This window comes from Callorhinus ursinus, unplaced genomic scaffold (assembly GCF_003265705.2).
Source record: "Callorhinus ursinus isolate GAN/ISIS: 27379988/994484 unplaced genomic scaffold, GSC_fseal_2.0 scaffold7, whole genome shotgun sequence".
Taxonomy (NCBI): Eukaryota; Metazoa; Chordata; class Mammalia; order Carnivora; family Otariidae; genus Callorhinus; species Callorhinus ursinus.
In genome coordinates this window covers 70,119,810-70,139,772 of record NW_027397069.1, presented here as the reverse complement: position 1 = coordinate 70,139,772, position 19,963 = coordinate 70,119,810, and the positions used below count along the sequence as shown (strand labels likewise).

At 35.1% G+C, this 19,963-nt stretch overlaps 1 protein-coding gene across 6 annotated transcripts in view; it reads left to right on the top strand.

Moving 5' to 3' along the window:
• CDK8 (cyclin dependent kinase 8) overlaps positions 1–19,963 on the top strand; it is a 145,289-nt gene that overhangs the window by 82,857 nt on the left and 42,469 nt on the right. For 5 of the 6 annotated variants that reach the window (XM_025875164.2, XM_025875162.2, XM_025875161.2 and 2 more), the window contains 2 exons: positions 12,130–12,240; positions 16,664–16,804. In XM_025875164.2, coding sequence (XP_025730949.1) covers positions 12,130–12,240; positions 16,664–16,804 — 252 coding nt within the window. Of the gene's footprint in view, positions 1–12,129; positions 12,246–16,663; positions 16,805–19,963 lie in introns of all 6 variants that reach the window. The other variant, XM_073894756.1, reaches the window with a different exon arrangement.

Here is a 19,963-nt window from a genome sequence, read left to right as displayed (position 1 = left end):
AAGGTTTTTCCATTTCTTTGTGTCTTACTCAGTTTCTTTCGTAAGTATTTTATAGTTTTCCGAGTACAGATTCTTTGCCTCTTTGGTTAGATTTATTCCTAGGTATCTTATGGTTTTGGGTGCAGTTGTAAATGGGATCAACTCCTTCATTTCTCTTTCTTCTGTCTTGTTGGTGTATAGCAATGCCACTGATTTCTGTGCATTGATTTTATATTCTGCCACTTTACTGGATTCCTGTATGAGTTCTAGCAGTTTTGAGATGGAGTCTTTTGGGTTTTCCACATAAAGTATCATATCATCTGCAAACAGAGTTTGACTTCTTCTTTGCTGATTTGGATACCTTTGATTTCTTTTTGTTGTCTGATTGCTGAGGCTAGGACTTCTAATACTATGTTGAATAGCAGTGGTGATAGTGGACATCCCTGCCGCGTTCCTGACCTTAGGGGGAAAGCTCTCAGCTTTTCCCCATTGAGAATGATATTTGCTGTAGGTTTTTCATAGATTGGCTTTTGTGATATTGAGGTATGTACCCTCTATCCCTATACTCTGAAGAGTTTTGATCAAGAAAGGATGCTGTACTTTGTCAAATGCTTTTTCTGCATCTATTGAGAGGATCATATGATTCTTGTTCTTTCTTTTGTTAATGTATTGTATCACATTGATTGATTTGTGGATGTTGAGCCAACCTTGCAGCTGAGGGATAAATCCCACTTGGTCATGGTGAATAATCCTTTTAATGTACTGTTGGATCCTATTGGCTGGTATTTTAGTGAGAATTTTTGCATCCATGTTCATCAAGGATATTGATGTAATTCTTCTTTTTGATGGGGTCTTTGTCTGGTTTTGGGATCAAGGTAATGCTGGCCTCATTAAATGAGTTTGGAAGTTTTCCTTCCATTTCTATTTTTTGGAACAGTTTCAGGAGAATAGGTATTAATTCTTCTTTAAATGTTTGGTAGAATTCCCCTGGGAAGCCATCTGGCCCTGGGCTTTTGTTTGGAGATTTTTGGTTACTGCTTCAATTTCCTTAGTGGTTATAGGTCTATTCAGGTTTTCTATTTCTTCCTGGTTCAATTTTGGTAGTTTATACATCCCTAGGAATGCATCCATTTCTTCCAGATTATCTAATTTGCTGGCATAGAGTTGCTCATAATATGTTCTTATAATTCTTTGTATTTCTTTGGTGTTGGCTGTGATCTCTCCTCTTTCATTCATGATTTTATTTATTTGGGTCCTTTCTCTTTTCTTTTTGATAAGTCTGGCCAGGGGTTTATCAATCTTATTAATTCCTTCAAAGAACTAGCTCCTAGTTTTGTTGATCTGTTCTACTGTTCTTTTGGTTTCTATTTCATTGATTTTTGCTTTGATCTTTTTTATTTTTCTTCTCCTGCTGGATTTACGCTTTATTTGCTGTTGTTCTCCAGCTCCTTTAGGTGTAGGGTTAGGTTGTGTATTTGAGACCTTTCTTGTTTCTTGAGAAAGGCTTGTATTGTTATATACTTTCCTCTCAGGACTGCCTTTGCTGCATGCCAAAGATTTTGAACAGTTGTGTTTTCATTTTCATTGGTTTCCATGAATTTTTTTAATTCTTCTTTAATTTTCTGGTTGACCCATTCATTCTTCAGTAGGATGCTCTGTAGCCTCCATGTATTTGAGTTCTTTCTGACTTTCCTCTTGTGATTGAGTTCTGGTTTCAAAGCACTGTGGTCTGCAAATATGCAGGGAATGATCCCAATTTTTGGTACCAGTGAGACCTGATTTGTGACCTAGGATGTGATCTCTTCTGGAGAATGTTCCATGGGCACTAGAGAAGAATGTGTATTCTGTTGCTTTGGGATGGAATGTTCTGAATATATCTGTGAAGTCCATTTGGTCCAGTGTGTCATTTAAAGTCTTTATTTCCTTGTTGATCTTTTGCTTAGATGATCTGTCCATTTCACTGAGGTGGGTGTTAAAGTCCCCTACTATTATTGTATTGTTGTTAATGTGTTTCTTTGCTTTTGTTATTAATTGGCTTATATAATTGGCTGCTCCCATGTTAGGGGTATAGATATTTACAGTTGTTAGATCTTGTTGGATACACCCTTTAAGTAGGATATAGTGTCCTTCCTCATCTCTTATTATAGTCTTTGATTTAAAATGTAATTTGTCTGATCTAAGGATTGCCAACCCAGCTTTCTTTTGGTGTTCATTAGCATGGTAAATCGTTTTCCACCCCCTTCACTTTCAATCTGGAGGTGTCTTTGGGTCTAAAATGAGTCTCTTGCAGACAGCATATCAATGGGTCTTCTTTTTTTATCCAATCTGATACCCTGTGTCTTTGATTGGGGCATTTAGCCCATTTACATTCAGGGTAAGTATTGAAAGATACGAATTTAGTGCCATTGTATTGCCTGTAAGGTGACTGTTACTGTATATTGTCTGTGTTCCTTTCTGGTCTATGCTGCTTTTAGGGTCTCTCTTTGCTTAGAGGACCCCTTTCAATGTTTCTTGGAGGGCTGATTTTGTGTTTGCAAATTCCTTTAGTTTTTGTTTGTCCTGGAAGCTTTTTATGTCTCCTTCTATTTTCAATGACAGCCTAGCTGGATATAGTATTCTTAGCTGCATATTTTTCTCATTTAGTGCTCTGAATATATCATGCCAGTCCTTTCTGGCCTGCCCGGTCTCTGTGGATAGGTCTGTTGCCAATCTAATGTTTCTACCATTGTAGGTTACAGATCTCTTGTTCCGAGCTGCTTTCAGGATTTTCTCTTTGTCTCTGAGACTCGTATGTTTTAGTATTAGATGTCAGGGTGTTTACCGCTTTTTATTGATTTTGAAGGGGGTTCCCTGTGCCTCCTGGATTTTGATGCCCCCAAATTAGGGACGTTCTCTGTTATAATTTGCTGCAATATACCTTCTGCCCCCCCTCTCTCTTTCTTCTTCTTCTGGGATCCCAATTATTCTAATATTGTTTTGTCTTATGGTATCACTTAGCTCTCGAATTCTGCCCTCATGATCCAGTAGTTGTTTATCTCTCTTTTTCTCAGCTTCTTTATTTTCCATCATTTGGTCTTCTATATCACTAAAGCTCTCTTCTGCCTCATTTATCCTAGCAGAGCCTCCATTTTTTATTGCATATATATCTATATCTATATCTATATATATATCTATACACACACACACACACACACACACACACACACACCCCAAAAATAAGGTTAACTACTATGAAGGGGTGGAGTATGACTCTAAAAATGAAAAATAAAAAAGATTTTTAAAAAAGGGATTGAGAAGATGTTGGTTGAAAGAGGGAAAAAGAAAAATTAAAAAAGAAAAAGAAAATTAAAAAAATTAACTTTGAAAGACTAAAGAATCATGGGGAAAAAAGCCATGAATTCTATGTGATGTATTCCCCTAGTGCTAAAGTTCTGCGGTTCTCATTGATTGGTAAACTTGGTCTTGGCTGGATGTTCTTGCTGATCTTATGGGGGAGGGGCCTGTTGCAGTGGTTCTCAGATGTCTTTGCCAGAGGCAGAATTTCCCCACCTTTGCAGGGGGCCGGGCTAAGTAATCTTCTCGGGTTTGCTCTTGGGAGCTTTTGTTCCCTGCAAGCTTTCTGTGCAGCTTTGGAGGACGAGAGTGAAAATGGTGGCCTCCCAATCTCTGCCCTGGAGGTGCCGAGAATTTGGGGTCCTGCTTCTCAGTCAGCCCCCAGAGAAAAGCATTTAATCACTCCCGTCTCCCCAGTCTCTGGCCTCACTCTGTGCTCACCCGGCCTGTGACTGAGCATTTCTGTCTGGCACCCGACCCCGAGTGGAGTCTCCAAACCCAGCAGATCCCTCAGGTGCGCTCCTGCACTGCTCCTCCCCGGGGAGGAAGGAAGGAGAGTCTCCCCGGGTCTGCTGCTTGTTGGGTCCCTGCTGTAAGAGCAGCGGCCCGACTGTGCCACGGATCACAGTTTATGGCTACCCTGAGCTGAGAGCCCATTCCTTCGCTCCGTCTTTGCAGCCGGCTTCCCCGCTTTTATACCTGGGAGCTCTGCCGCACTCAGGCACCCCCCGGTCTTTCTGCGACCCCAAGGGTCCTGACACCACACTGTCCCAGTGAGGGTTCCACCTCCCGCTTAGCCACTGGAGTGACGTCCCTCAGCGGAGCTGACTTCTAAAAGTTCCGATTTTGTGCTCTGCTGCCCTATCACTTGCTGGTAGCTGGCTGACGGAGGCTCCCTCTCCCGCGGTCTGTCTTCCCATATATTGCCTGGGATTCACTTCTCCGCATGTCCTACCTTCCAGAAAGGGGTCGCTTTTCTGTTCAGAGAGTTGCTGCTATTCTTTTCTTCAGTCTCCTGTTGAGTTCATAGGTGTTCAGAATGGTTTGATCCCTATCCAGCTGAATTCCTGGGACCAGACTAAATTTAGGTCTCCTACTCCTCTGCGATCTTGCTCCTCCAACCAGTTACATTGATTTTTAATGTTTATCCAGTTTTGCATTCTTGAAATAATGTCTGCTTGGTTATATATTGCTAGAGTTGATTTACTAATGTGTTGTAAAGGAGTTTGAAGTGAATGAGTTTGAAGGATGTTGGTCTGTATCTGTCCTGTAATGTCTTTGTCTTTGGTATCAAGATTGTGCTACCCTCATGAAACACATTAGGCAGCCTTTTTTTATCCCCCATATTCTGATAGTCTTTGTAAGATTTATAGTTTTTCTTTCTTAAATGTTTGATAGAATTCACCAACCAATAGTATTTACTTAGTTGATAAAGAGCTCTCAGATTTTATTTTTCATCTTGTGTTTGATATATTGTATTTTTTATGTAATTTGTCTATTTCTTTTTTTTAAATTTTATTTATTTATTTGACTTTTGGGGGTGGTACACAAACACAAGCACGGGGAATGGCAGGCAGAGGGAGAGGGAGAAGCAGACTTCTCACTGAGCAGAGATCCCAGTGCGGGGCTCGATTCCTGGACCCTGCTATCATGACCTGAGCTGAAGGCAGACACTTACTTAACCAAATGAGCCACCCAGGCGCCCCTGTAATTTGTTTGTATCTAATTTGTCTATTTTGTTTAAGTTGTTGAATTTATTAACACAAACTTGTCCATAATATTCCGTTATCTTTTCACATCTGTAGTTTCTTTGGTGATGTCCTGTTTCATTGCGGTTTGAAATTTGTATTTTCTGTCTATATTATTGATCTCTGCTCTTATCTTTATTATACTTTTCCTTTTACTTTGGACTTGCATTTCTCTATCTTCTTAAGGTGGAGCCTTAGGTCATTGATTTTAAATTATTCTTTGCAATAAGCAATTAAAATAACTATAATTTTCCTCCAAGCTGTATTCTACTTGTATTCCATAAGTTTTGTTACATTGTATTTTCATTATCATTTAGTACAGAATATTTTCAGTTTTCTTTGTTTTTTTTTCATGGATTATTTAGAAATATAGTGTTTAATTTTTAGGGGTGCCTGGGTGGCTCTGTTGGTTATGTGTCTCACTCCTGATTTGGGCTTAGGTCATGATCTCAGGGTTGTGAGGTTGAACCCTGCATCAGGCTCCACACTCAGCCTAGAGCCTGCTTGTCCTTTTTCCTCTGCTCCTCTCCTCACAACTTGCTCTCACACTCCTTGCTCTCAAATAAATTAATTAAATCTTAAAATATATATTTATAATTTAATTTTTATTCCATTCCACATGTGTGGAATGGAATAAAAAACTCAGAAATAAACCCATAATTATATGGTCAGTTAATCTTTGACAAAGGAATAGATATACAATGGAAAAAAGACAGTCTCTTCAACAAATGGTTTTGGGGAAACTGGGCTAAACTGGACATGCAAAAGAATGAAACTGGACCTCTCTCTTTCACCATATATAAAAATAAACTCAGAATGGATTAGAGACCTAAATGTGAGACCTGAAACCATAAAAATCCTTGAAGAGAGCACGGACAGTAATTTCCCTGACGTTGGCTATAGCATCATTTTTCTAGATCTGTCTCCTGAGGCAAGGGATATGAAATCCAAAGTAATCTATTGGGACTACATCAAAATAAGTTTTTGCACAGTGAAGGAAACAGTCAACAAAATCAAAAGGCAACCTACTTAATGGAAAAAGATACTTGCAAATCACATATCTTATAAAGGGTTAGTGTCCAAAATATATAAAGAATTGATATAACTCAACACCCATAAAACACATAACCCAATTTAAAAATGGGCAGAAGACATGAATAGACATTTCTCCAAAGAAGACATCCAGATAGCCAACAGACACAAAAATGATGCCCAACATCACTCATCATCTGGGAAATGCAAATCAAAACTACAGCGAGATATTACCGTATACCTGTCAGAATGGCTAAAGTCAAAAACACAAGAAACAACAACTGTTGGTGAGGATGTGGAGAAAAAGGAACCCTGGTGCACTGTTGGTGAGAATACAAACTGGTGGAGCTACTGTGGAAAACAGTATGGAGATTCCTCAAAATGTTAGAAATAGAACTACTCTACAGTCCAGTAATCACACTACTGGGTATTTACCCCAGAAATTCAAAGGGATACATTTACCCCTCTGTTTATTGCAGGATCATTTATGATATCCAAATTGTGGAAGCAGCCCAAGTGTCCATCGATAGATGAATGAATAGACGAGGTGTGTGTGTGTGCGTGCACGCCTGTGTGCACGCGTGCACACGCACACAGAAATATTCAGCCATAAGAATGGAATCTTGCCATTTGCAACAACATGGATGGAGCTAGAGAGTATAATGCTAAGTGAAGTAAGTCAGAGAAAGACAAATACCTTATGATATTACTCATGTGGAATTTAAGAGACAAAACATGCAAAAAGGCAAAACGTCAAACCAAGAAGCAGACTTTAACTATAGAGGACAAACTGATGATTACTAGAGGGGAGGTGGGTGGGAGATGGATGAAATAGGGGTTGGGGATTAAAGAGTACACTTACCATGATGAGCACTGAGTAATGTATAGAATTGTCAAATCATTATATTATACATCTGAAACTAGTATAGCACTGTATGTTAACTACACTGGAATTATAATAAAAAAACTTAATAAAAAATTTTTTTAAATGTGAGTCTTTTGAGGTAGTTTATTGTTGATATTTTATTTCCATGTGGTAAGAGAAAAGAGATCCTATATTTGTGAGACATATAGTGAAATATTTACAGGTGAAATCATATCAGATCTAGGATTTATTTCAAAATAATCCAGGGTAAGGTGGGAAGAGTGGGTACGAATGTTGATAAAATGAGATAGGCTGAGAGTGGATAATGATATACGGGGGTCTGTTTTATTACTCTATTTTATTTATGTTTGAAAAATTTCTATAATAAAAAATCAAAAAGAAAAAAAAATCCCATCTCTTTTGGCACATCTTATCAGTCCTCTTTCCGTTCATTAAATCTTCCTCTGACAAGTCCTGTTTCCCCACCACTCATCACCTTTATTCTCTTACAGTCTGCCCCCAGTTTGTTTTCTTTCACAGCACTTATAACACATTATAAGGCATTTCTTTTTGTTGGTTTTCTGTTTTCACTAGACTGTAACACATTTCTTCACCAGTGTGTGCTAAGCGTGAAACAGTCTTTGCTCAGTAAATACTTGTGAAAGGGAGGGAAGAAGGAAAGAACTCTGGAGTATTTCTACTAAAGTTAAGAACATTACATGTCTTCATCCTCATTTTATTGTAAGTGGTTTGTTTTGTATTAACAGAATTTCTTGTGAGCTAGAATCCCTTTAGCTTAGTGGTTTTCAAACTATGCTTCAATGGACCATCTACTGTATTCCAAGAGGCAGTCTTGTAGTTGGAATAAGGGAGCTAGGGGAGCAAAGGTAAAGCTCCAGACTCTACTTTTAAAGTTCACATCTGCTTTAATCTAGGCACCTCAGGGTTTGTTTTTGGTTTTGTTTTTATCAACTTATAATAATTTGATTGAAGAAAGCTTCCACAGCTTTAACAAAATAATTGAAATAATTTTGGAACAGTATTCTGTATACAGTTGTAGAATTTCAACTTAGCTATCATCATACCCATGGCATAAATTCAGAAGTTATTATTTTTGCCATGCTGTAAAATTTTAATATTAGAAATCTGTGTCATTTTGAGAATATCAGAGGTTTTATTTCCTATTTTCTCACTGGTGTAAGTGATATTTATTGACAAGATACAGTTTTAAATGTTATTAATTTATTTTATATTTGTACTTTAAGTGTTCAGATTAAGTGTGCTATTGTATGGTACAATTGGAATGAATTAAGTTTATGACAAATGATGTATGAAGACATTTGTATATTTTATAGTGATCTTAGTACAGAAAATTATAAGATTTTATTCCCAGTAGAATTAGAAGAATTTAGGTGATTTCTGTGATGGAAACCATTGCTTAAATCTATTCAGACCTTTTCTTTAGTTTTTTTTTAACGTGAAAACTTCAAAAAGGCCAAAAAAAAAACCCCTTAGAAAATGTTAAATAGGTATCTACATGCTATGGGCTGTTTCTATATGGGGTGATGAAATGCTGAAGTGCTTTTCATCAGCTGGGAAAACTCTGGGATGTTGTCACAGCGTCAGAGTACCAGTCTCAAAGTACTGTCTATAGCACTTAAAGCCCTGGTCAGATTACCTGTGCTTTACCTAGCTTTGCCACTTATTAGCTTTTAGGACCCAAGGCAAGTTAGTTAATTTCCTTGTGTTTTCGTTTCCTTATTTGTAAAATGGTAATAGTGTCTCATAGAATTTATTATGAGGAACTTGGCATACTTCTTTGGACCTGATAAACTCTAGGTAAATGTTAGCTACTCTCAATAAATAATCAATTACTATTACTGCAGCCACAGCATTAGGATTGTGTGCTTACTTGCATTTGTCTCCCACTGGAGGACTTCAGCAAGTCTTAGCACATTTTATATGCCAGGACCTAGTGCATCTACCACAGTGGCTGGCGTGTAGAAGGCATTTGGTTAATGTTAGTCCTGCTAAACGTAGCCCAGCGCCCTGGTTTTTTGGAAGTACTTCAATAGAAATATTGACTTAGGGGCGTCGGGGTGGCTCAGTCGTCTAAGTGTCTGCCTTCGGCTCAGGTCGTGATCCCAGGGTCCCGGGATCAAGCCGCGCATCGGGCTCCTTACTCAGTGGAGAGCCTGCTTCTCCCTCTCCCACTCCCCCTGCTTGTGTTCCCTCTCTCACTGTCTCTCTCTGTCAAATAAATAAAATAAAAAGAAATATTGACTTAGACATAATTCCTCACTGAGACTCAGTTCCATCTCTAACCCCATAGTGACCCATCTCCTGATAAATCTCCCTTAAAACACCCAACATAGAGTGTTTACTCAGTAATAGTAGTTATTTGCTGTATTAGTTTGCCAAGGCTGCCATAACAAAATACTATGAACTGGGTGGCTTAAACAACAGAAACTTAACTTTCTCAGAGGGTCTGCAGAGTTGGTTTCCTCTGTGGCTTCTCCTGGGTTTGCAGACGATCACCCTCTTATGGTCTCTTCAGTGGCCATCTATCTGTACAAGCTGCCCTGGTGTCTCTGTATGTATCCTAACCTCTTCCTCTTAGAATGTCACCATTCAGATTGGATTAGGGCCTCCCTAATGACTGACCTTATTTTAACTTAGTTGCCTCTATAAAGGCCTTATCTTCAAATACAATCACAATCTGAGGTACTGGGGGTTAGGGCTTCAACATATGAATTTGAGGAGAACACGATTCAGTCCATAACACTTACTATTACTTAATTACCTACTTATGATTATAATTACTTATGATAATGATAGCTCTTACTGTTAATATATTATTAAATCATTACCCTGGAAGATTTGTTGTCTGACTAATTAGCTGGATGTTTTAAAAATAGAAGTGGATTAGTTTTTTTAAGAAGTGGATTTTTTAAAGAAGTGGATTAAGGTTTTTGTGATGAAAGCAGTGATCTTAGTCCACAGATCAGAAGCCAAAGGGTGTGTTATATGATGCTTTTTAATTTGTGTATTTTATTTATTCACAAATTCGTTATTTATCAAAAACTTAATGAGTGCCTACCAGGTGCCCAGGCAGGGTGTTAGAAGGTAGCAGCGCCCTCGTGAGCAAGACACATGCCTGCCATTGGCCAGTTCACAACCTATTATATACTTAAAATATCTGTGCCTCTGGAATGTAACAAGAAATAGTTCTCCAGAGTATTAGGTCTTAGGAAGTGTTGGTATTTGGGGCACCTGGGTGGCTCAGTCGGTAAAGCATCTGCCTTCGGTTCAGGTCATGATCCCAGGGTTCTGGGATCGAGCCCCACATCGGGCTCCCTGCTCAATGGAGAGCCTGCTTCTCCCTCTCCCTCTGCCTGCCACTGTGCCTACTTTGCTCTTTCTCTGTCAAATAAATCTTAAGGAAAAAAAAAAGGTGTTATTAGACCTTAGAGTGCTGACTTTGTATTTTAAAAGTCAATTAAGTAATTTTAAAAACATTAAAATCCTGATTAGAACCACTACCTAGGACCGTGATCATGAGCAAATTATTTAATCCCCTCAAACCACTATTTCCTCATTTATAAAATAGAAGTAATATAAATACTATATAGGGTAATTCGTGATTAAGTGACATAATGCATGTCATAGCACCATACTTGGCACTTACGAAGAACTTAATAAAATGGTTGCTGCTGGGTCTTTTTTGTTTTTAGTTTTTTGGTTTTTTTCCAGTTCAGGAGCTAAGCCTCATCTTGGAGGTGAAATTGAGGAGATACTAAGAATAGCTTTATATGTAGGTTTCTAATAATTGGCGAGAACTTTTGCCAGAGCTTTGGAGTTTGTTATAATTTCTACCCTGCCAGTTTCCAGAAAGGATTAGAAATAGTGCCAGAGAAGTGTGTTCCAATCATGAGGTAATGGAGAAAACACTGACCCAGAACTAAGATGAACTTAGCACTAGGTTTAGCTCTGGAGCCAGCTAGATGATCCTGGGTAATCCTGACGTCTAGGCTTTCCCTATCAGATTCTTTGCCTTGTTTATTAATTAGGAAATGGTTAATCCTAGATACTGGCCTTTAGGTTTCTGAGGCTTTGTGTATAATCTCCAAAGTCTCATAAATTTGAAATTATATTCTAAAAGCAGAAATATATAACTTGAATTTAATCTTCTTCCTGAATAATTATCACTTTCCAGAGAATAATCATTAATATAAATGACTTAATAGATAGTCCTTTCATAGTCTTTCCTTGGCTGAATTCATTTTAGAGTCCCTAATATATTGTTAACATTGCATTTATATTAATTCTTGTTTTGGTAGCAGTATTCTTATAGAAGGTACTAAAGTCATAAGTTGACTTTCTCACATGGCTGTCATGTATTTGGAAAACATTGGCAAGGCGCTGTATAAGTCAGTTTTAACTGATAAAGACATAGTATCAGGCTTCATGAGAAATTTTTTCTTGTCATTGTTACTGCTGCTGTTCCTTTTTTTTTTTCTTGGCAGAGTGGGAATACTTTTTAACTGATGGATTATTAGGGCCACTTTGGTTAATAAATGAGGATAAGATAAGGCAATAAAAGATTTTAAATAGAATGACCTAGGAAATGAAAAGGATTAAACCCATAAAAATGTTTTCTACTTAGATGCCTCTGTATAAGTTTTTTATTATTTTATGAAAAGTTTACAAAATCTTAACTATATAATTTAAATGACTGAAAAAATAGATACTATATCTCACAGAATTACAGATCTTAATTCTCATCTGATATTTGATATTGACAAATGTTATATTTTCTAATGTTGCAATTAGTTTTTTAAAAGCTATTGAATGGTACACTTAAAATTGTTAAAATGGTGATTTTAATGTATATTTTATCACAATTAAAAACCAAAGCAAAAGTAAAAACCAACTAAACAATAACAACAAAATAGATTTACTCAGTTATATCTTTTCAGTATCTTTTCCCCAGAGTTTTTCTGCATTTGTTACTGAAGCATCTATTTGGACACTTTCAAAATAGTGTGGGTACTTACTAGATTTTTAGGGTTGATTACCATTGGGTTTATATTTCTGTGAATTACAAATGTATGATTTATTTAACATTATTTTCATGGCAAAGATTTTTAATTGATCTTCCTTGTTTTTCAGTTACTTCGAGAGCTTAAGCATCCAAATGTCATCTCTCTTCAAAAGGTATTTCTGTCTCATGCTGATAGGAAAGTATGGCTTCTGTTTGACTACGCTGAACATGACCTCTGGGTAAGGTGAATTGCTGGTAGACATTGAGCCATTGGTTTCAATCAGGGATTAAGAGTGACGAAAAACAATTTTAGTTTATCTTACTATGAGATTTACATTTTAAAAATAAAAGTAACCTCATAGAATATGGTTGATGAATTACCAAGACTAGGGTAATTTGGCTTTGTATTACTACATTTTGATCTTGCCAGTTTGAACTTTGTAACATGCTACAGAAAAGAGTAGAATCTGAAGAGTATAAACAATTACTCAGTATTGTTTCCTAGCTATAGATTTTTGATAAAATTTTAAAAAGTAACTGTAATAGCTATTTTGTTATAGAATTTAAAAGCAGCACGTTTCCTTTTACTCTATAAAGGAATATAAAATGAGAAAGTGGTATCCTCATATAGGAAGATAAGTATGTTATATTTAGAAGACTAGACTGAAATTTATGGTTCTGTCTGTTATATGACATTAAGTAAGTCTCTTAATGGCTCTGAAGTTGTAGTACCCCCCAACCCCATCTGTAAAATGTGGTACTTTTCCTGCTTTTTTACAGGATTTTTCTGAAGAGCAATTTTGTATTTGAAAAGCTTTATAAACTAAGTGTACTATACAAAAGTAGCATACTGTTAATCATTTATTGGATATTATTCATACTTAATACTCTATATTCTAATGTATTTCTTATTTCCATCAGCAGAAGTTCAATATTGTACTTACTTGAATTGGGCATGTTCTTGTATAGGAAGAATTCTTTGTGGAAGAGAGCTCCCAATTAAATCCTTGAAGATTCTCAAAGTGAAGTAATTACAGTCAATTAGATTAGTTTTATTAGGTTAGCTAATATAATGAGAAAAATGATGTTATATTGATAAAAATTATTATAAACTGAGAATTTAAATTTATCTTGGCTAAATAGCTGAATTACAAACAGCTAACTCAGTATTTTGTATTTACTCAGTAGACTGGTATTTACATAAGTCTTGGGTAACTATAAAATTTACTCCTTTATTAAACATAACAGTTATGTTCTTTGAAAGTCTGAAATGCCATCTTGGGGATAAGAGTTTATGATATATAATGAAAATAGCAAGATAGCCAAAATAACTTTGAAGTATACTCACAAAACTTATATCCTGATCAATCTTGTGTAAAACATGTTAACATAGACTACAGTTTAGAAAATAAGACAGGTAAACAAAAACCCAATATTACATTGAGTTAATTAACAAGTACTTCACTTCTGTGAACTATATTTTTTCTGGTATTTAATAAGTAATAAGATCTTTAAGTATTTCACTGTGTTTTGTATACTGTTCTGTATTTATACTTACATATTGGTTGTGCATTTATTGAGATAAATACAAGAGAAAACATATATACAGATGTTCCTTGACTTACATAGGGTTACATCCTAATAAAACCATCACAAATTGAAAATCTCATTAAGTCAGAAATACATTTAATACACCTGACCTATCGAACATCACAGCATAGCCTAGCCTGCCTTAAGTGTGCTGAGAACACTTATATCAACCTCCAGTTGGACAAAATCATCTAACACAAAGCCTATTTTATAATAAAGTGTTAAATATCTCATGTTAGTTATTGAATACTGTACTGAAAATGAACAACGGAATGGTTGTATGAGTATGGAATCATTGTAAATGTATTGGTTGTTTACTCTTGCTGACTGGGTGCAGTAGCTCCTGCTGCCCGGAGTCATGAACAAGTGTTGTACTGCATGTCACCAGCCTGGGAAAAGATCAAATTTCAAAATTTGAAGTATAGTTTCTACTGAATGCTTGTCGCTTTTACTCCATCATAAAGTCAAAAAATTAAGTTGAACCATTGTAAATTGGGACCGTTGATACTGCTATGCAAGGGATTATAATCTTCTGGCTCAATTTTAGATAACTTTAAAATTTACATTTTTCATTCAGCTGTAGTTTGTAAATATAAATACAAAATTTTGAAATAAAACTAGTAGAAATTCCAGTAAAATTGCTCAAAAGTAAGTTAGCCTTCTAAAAACAGTAAAATAGTTTTAAATTCTTTTGCTAATTTCCAGTACTAGCCTCATTTACATAATTTTAACCAACAGATTTCAGAAATTGACACTTATATGGGTTTCATATACTTTGAGATTTATAAGAAATATTTTTTGCTCTGTAGATTCCTGTTTTCCATGAGTAAATGCAGTTTGATTCAAATTGTTTTTATGTTATCTGGAAAGAATTGTTTTTGAACTGAAAGTAGACGTCAGATTTTCTGTTTTATGAAACTACAGTCCAAGGTCAATGCTGGTTGTAAATATTTTTGTTGTTGTAGCTTCTGTTCTTTTAAAAATAAATCAAATCAAATCAAATTGGGATTCTGTTAATAAAAATTTGTTAAATTAGGGTGGCCAATATTGACTTGAACACTCATACTCAAGCCTAACATGAAATCAAATTATATGACCCAAATTTATGAGAAATTTTTTAGGCTGCTTTATAAACATGATTTGTAATAAAACATGATTTGTAATAGTTGAACATAGGAGATAGTATTGTATTCAGTATAATTCCTAGCAGGCTAGTATGTGATATCTAATTTTACATGTTGGTATAATAATTATACTTTTGCAAATTATGCTGCATGCAGTGTTGCCAGATGTGTATATATCGTCATCATTGGCTTTATTGTCATCTTATTAATATTTAAGTCACATAAGGACTTTTAATGTTCATTTTAATAAAAATCAAATAATTGACTTTACTAAAACCTCCTTTATCCATTTTATTTTCTTATTTTAATTGGAATATTGAAATGAATTAGCTGGGGTAAGGCGGCAGAGGGTAACAAAAACAGCCCCAGTAAAAAGAGTCATTTTAAAAAAATCGCTTAGGTGTTGGTGAAATTTCATGATAAGCACACCACATATTTGTTATATAGCCCTGGAATAAAAATGAAGGTAAGAGATTTCCCCACTGTAGTTTTTTGTAGTTATAAAATATTGGTTAAAAAAAAAAAGTATTTTGTTAAACACTGATGAAAGTGTTAGCTAAAGAAATGCATATGGCATCATTTATTGTACCTCCCTACATATTCTTGTATTCTTACTCTGGCAGATTTTAATTGTTAAAAATGATGTATTTCAGTCTATTTTTATTAAGCTCTAGAGAACCACTAGCTCTTATTAAGGTGAACAGACTTTATTGTCACACCATTTCTTAGGATAGGTAACAGAACATTCTAGATTATTGAGTTGTAGCTCTATTTTGTTTGACTGTTTTTAAATACTTTGGAAAAATAACTGAGAAGAAAATTAAAATAGTGTAATGCTGCTAGTAAAGTATAGATTAATCATACTACATGCATGCTGACTGATAGAGTTTACCTTCCCACCAGGTAGTCTTTGCTATATATTTTTTCTTTGGAAAGTAAAACTTCTTCACTCATTAATTACTAGTTATTCTTTATCCATGTTCTACTTTCTATATCATAAGAAAATAGGAAGTGAAAATGTTGACCTCTAATATAAAATATGTCAATTATGTTTATTAATTTCAAGAATATGCTATTAATATTCACTCAGAAATACTGCTCAAGAGTCTGTTCGTGTTCACATGAGGTGCCAGGCATATACCCGTGTTTTACACACAGCAGGGTTGACTTCACCTGACTTGTAGGTGTTCTTACAGTTTAAAAGTGCTTTAATTAAAATGAAGAAACCTGTCAAGAGAGTTTGAAACATTGGATCTTGTTTCTGTTGAGGTACATTTATTTATAAAGTGATTTTTCTGTTTATAAAGTGGTATTGTGTTTTACCAGATGTCCACTGATACTATTCCTAGAAAGCTTTCAATGGGTTTAAGGCTGTTTTTTTCTCATCTGAATCTTTCATTTTTCTAAATATTTTCAATGTGAACTGGTCATTTACATGTTATTTCTTTATGCTTCTGTGTATTTTATTGAAATAATTTCCCTGTTTGCTTTTTGCTTTGTTTATAACCCATGTGTTGTAAATAGGTACCACATCTATGCTGTGTCAGCCAACCCAGGAGTATCTCTTGAAATTTGCTTTTTTTTTTTCTTTTAATCACTACAGATAAAAAAGATTCTGTTCTTGAAAATTTCCACCAGGTATACAGGGATCAGGTATACTCTGAAAGTAATTTTTAATTACACTTTCAAAATAAAATCACATTATTCTCTGCTTCTGTGTTGCAATCATTTATTTTCTGAGACATGATCATATGCTTAGGAAATGAAACTTTAGCTCCAGTTATTAGGAAATTTTAAATTTATGTTATCCAGCAGAATGTAAGATTATATTTTCAATATCTTTGGAAATCCCTGAGTGTTTCTTTTTCTGGCAGGAAAATATTATACATCAGATTATCTTTCCCTCTTTTCCTTTTTAAGCTTCTGGTGATATTTTTGTTTCTTTCAGCATATAATCAAGTTTCACAGAGCTTCTAAAGCAAACAAGAAGCCAGTTCAGTTACCTCGGGGAATGGTGAAGTCACTATTATATCAGATCCTAGATGGGATTCACTACCTGCATGCTAACTGGGTGTTGCACAGGGATTTGGTAAGTTGCTATGTAGTTAGGTCTAAGCTAGAAAGATGCCTTTATAGTTGGATGATTTTCTAGTTGTCTCTAGATATTAGTGGTGCATATACCTACAAACCTTATAGAGTGAGAGTGCTATAGTCTCATAACATAGTCTAGCCTTGTGCTGTTTATATGATGCATCCTACTTCTCAGACATAAAGTGGCTGGGGTTCACTGAAGAAGTGAAAGAGGGCACATTTATTTTCCTAAGCTTTTGTTTACTTTTAAGTCTGTAAATGAAGTATTGACTTGCTTGATTATTAACTGCTAGGCAAACTCTAGAAATTGATATGTTTATGAATAACTTGGAAATGAAACTTTTGGAGCCTACTGCATACTAAGTTACATATTAGATGAGGAGATGTTAATTCAATCTGCTTACTTTTTAAGCCTCACTATATTAGTAGCATGTTTATTAATCATAATTAAGAGCTTTATTCAGAAGCCTTGCCATGTTAAGGTACATTGAATTTTTAAGAATTTAGAAACTTCAGAAATTGGCTTTCTTATTTTTATTTTACATGGCAGAATAATTTACGCCTTTTTAAAACCCATCTGGCATTAAGATGTTCATTAAATTGTGCATTGTTCATTACTCTTCATGGATGAAAATTTAAATCTCAAATTCCCTTTATTGCATTATTACATTGTGCTTTTGTAGTTCTTTTCTTTGGAAAGGTGGTAACTATAGTAAAGTTTATAACAATGCCTTCATTCCAAACAATTATAAACACAATTCTGGAACTGATGATTTGGTCTCTAATCACATGTGTTACATTGGAAAAACCCTGTAGACTTTGAATTAGAGCTGATCTGCCTCTTGCACATATTCTTTCCAGGCTGCTGTATATTTAATACCTTCAGATGTTTCAGTGTCATAGTTTCTAGTTCTTTCTTCTATCTTCAATAAATCTCCTTTCAATATGTTTAATGGTATTTATTTTATCTCTACTTCTTATACCTAGAAAGCATTTAGACTGGAACCGATAACATCAGAAATTTGTTTGAAACAACTTTTTTCCTTATGTGAACTTTATTTTTAATATTATGGGAATATTCATAGTGGATTTATAGAACAGAAGTAGGACAAATCCATTGGCTCCTTTTATGAATCTGAAAACAAATTTCAACCTTTAGGGGTGGAGTCAGCTTAGGGGAAAACTATTACTACTTTTGAACTACTGACCTTTTTTATGATCTCTAAAAGAATAAAATCTGGCAAAAGGGTATTTTTCCCTAATTATGCTGAGATGACACTACATTTTCTTTTTATAGTAAATTATTTTTCATTATTAAAATATATATGTTTATTAGATGAATACAAATAATACAAACCAGTATTTAAATTATTAATGTGTAATATACTTAAACCACTTACAGTAATATTAACTACAGTAGTGAAAATAATTATAAAGTTTAATTTTTTTTTTACTTCTCTTTTGGGATAGCTGTTTCTATTGGTGCAGCCTAAATGAGTTGTCTTTGACCTAGGGATGGTGTAGGATATGTCATTTCAAAGGTCTCTGTTAGTGGTGTGCCAGGAGGTGGGGGCAGGGGGAGCAGTGCACTCTAGATGCCAGTATCAGAGGGATGCACTGTCTGGAGATGATTTAAAAATAATAATGAAACAGATGAAAAGTAGTTATTTTCTGTTGTCACCATATGCTGGCAGCTGTGAATGATATCAGTTATAAAATATTCCTGTTCACAGAGCAAACCATTCTCACTCCTCTACCCCCTTTATATGCCACTGCTATCTGTTTAGTAGTCAATTTATCCAAAATATTTTCCGAACTGTGATATATTACTTGTGTCCTGCTACCTTTTTGATTTCCCCATTTGGAGTGAGAGTTCCTGTATTGTCTGTGTGTGACTCCTTACACCTAACTCTTATGTGCATCACAGGCACACGGGCGCATGGAACCATTGTGTCATTAAAGTGGTAACCTCTGCCCCTAGTCTGGATCTTACTGGGTCAGGTGCTTGCTTCTTGAATTTGTTCTCAATTTTTTAAAGGAAGATTCATTATCGCAGTTTTGTTGTTGTTTTTAAATGTGCCCACCTTCCTGCTAACTAAAAAATAGATTTTGGAGTTTTGAGGTTATATGATGTTCAACTATAGTTACATTAGAAACCCATATATGAATACTTTTTTATATATGAATTTCTAATGTAAAGTATTTACTTTAAAGAATCTTCTTCAGAAGCTGTATAACATGACTTTTTAAACTTTTTCAATATTTGTTATTATTTGCAGATGAAATATTTACCCTATAAGAATAAATATAATTAATAGTTAATTTCATTCCTTGCTTCTTTTCATTCAGGTTTAGATGAAATGTGGCAATATTGACCTTAGCCGACCTATATAGATTTCTAATGTTTTGAATTGAACTAATTGGTTGAGTTGCTGACTTGCCAAGAGAAACATCATACTAAGATGGATAATTGGCACAGACTCCCTAAAAACATCATTTTAATAATGCCCCAGAATATTATTGAAGCATTTGCTTAATAAAATTGTCTTCATTATTAATGGACACACTGGTTTGAGATGATAGAGTTACAAAGTTCTTTGTTTGATATGTGAAGTTGAACTTTAACAATTAATAATCCTATTTAATAAATAAAGATTAATTTTGTCACTGTTAATCATCACATAGTAGCAGATCAGTAACTGGGGTCTGTCATCCTTGGTGTGAAATAGAGATTTAATAATTCTGGAACTCTGGTTGGAATGAAGTTGGTAATAAATGCATTTGTGTGTAGCTGTTTTAAGAGGGGCCTGAAAGGAAACACATGCAATATTTATTTTTGTGAGATAATTTATGATCTAAGCCAAACTTTTTTAGTTCTAGAACATTAAAATATGTATGTATAAGTTGGTTTGCTTTTACACTTAATCTGTTTGCTGTAAGTAGAGATAAATAAAAACAAAGGTGTATGCTTTGTTCTTCCCTTTGACTACACTCTTTCTTTCCCTTTCTTCCTTTATTCTCTCCTTGGGAAATGAATATAGTCTGACCAACAGGCTATAGTCCTGGTTCTGGCATTACCACATGTATTAGGATTCTCCAGAGAAACAGAATGTGTGTGTGTGTGTGTGTGTGTGTGTGTGTGTGTGTGTGTGTGTGT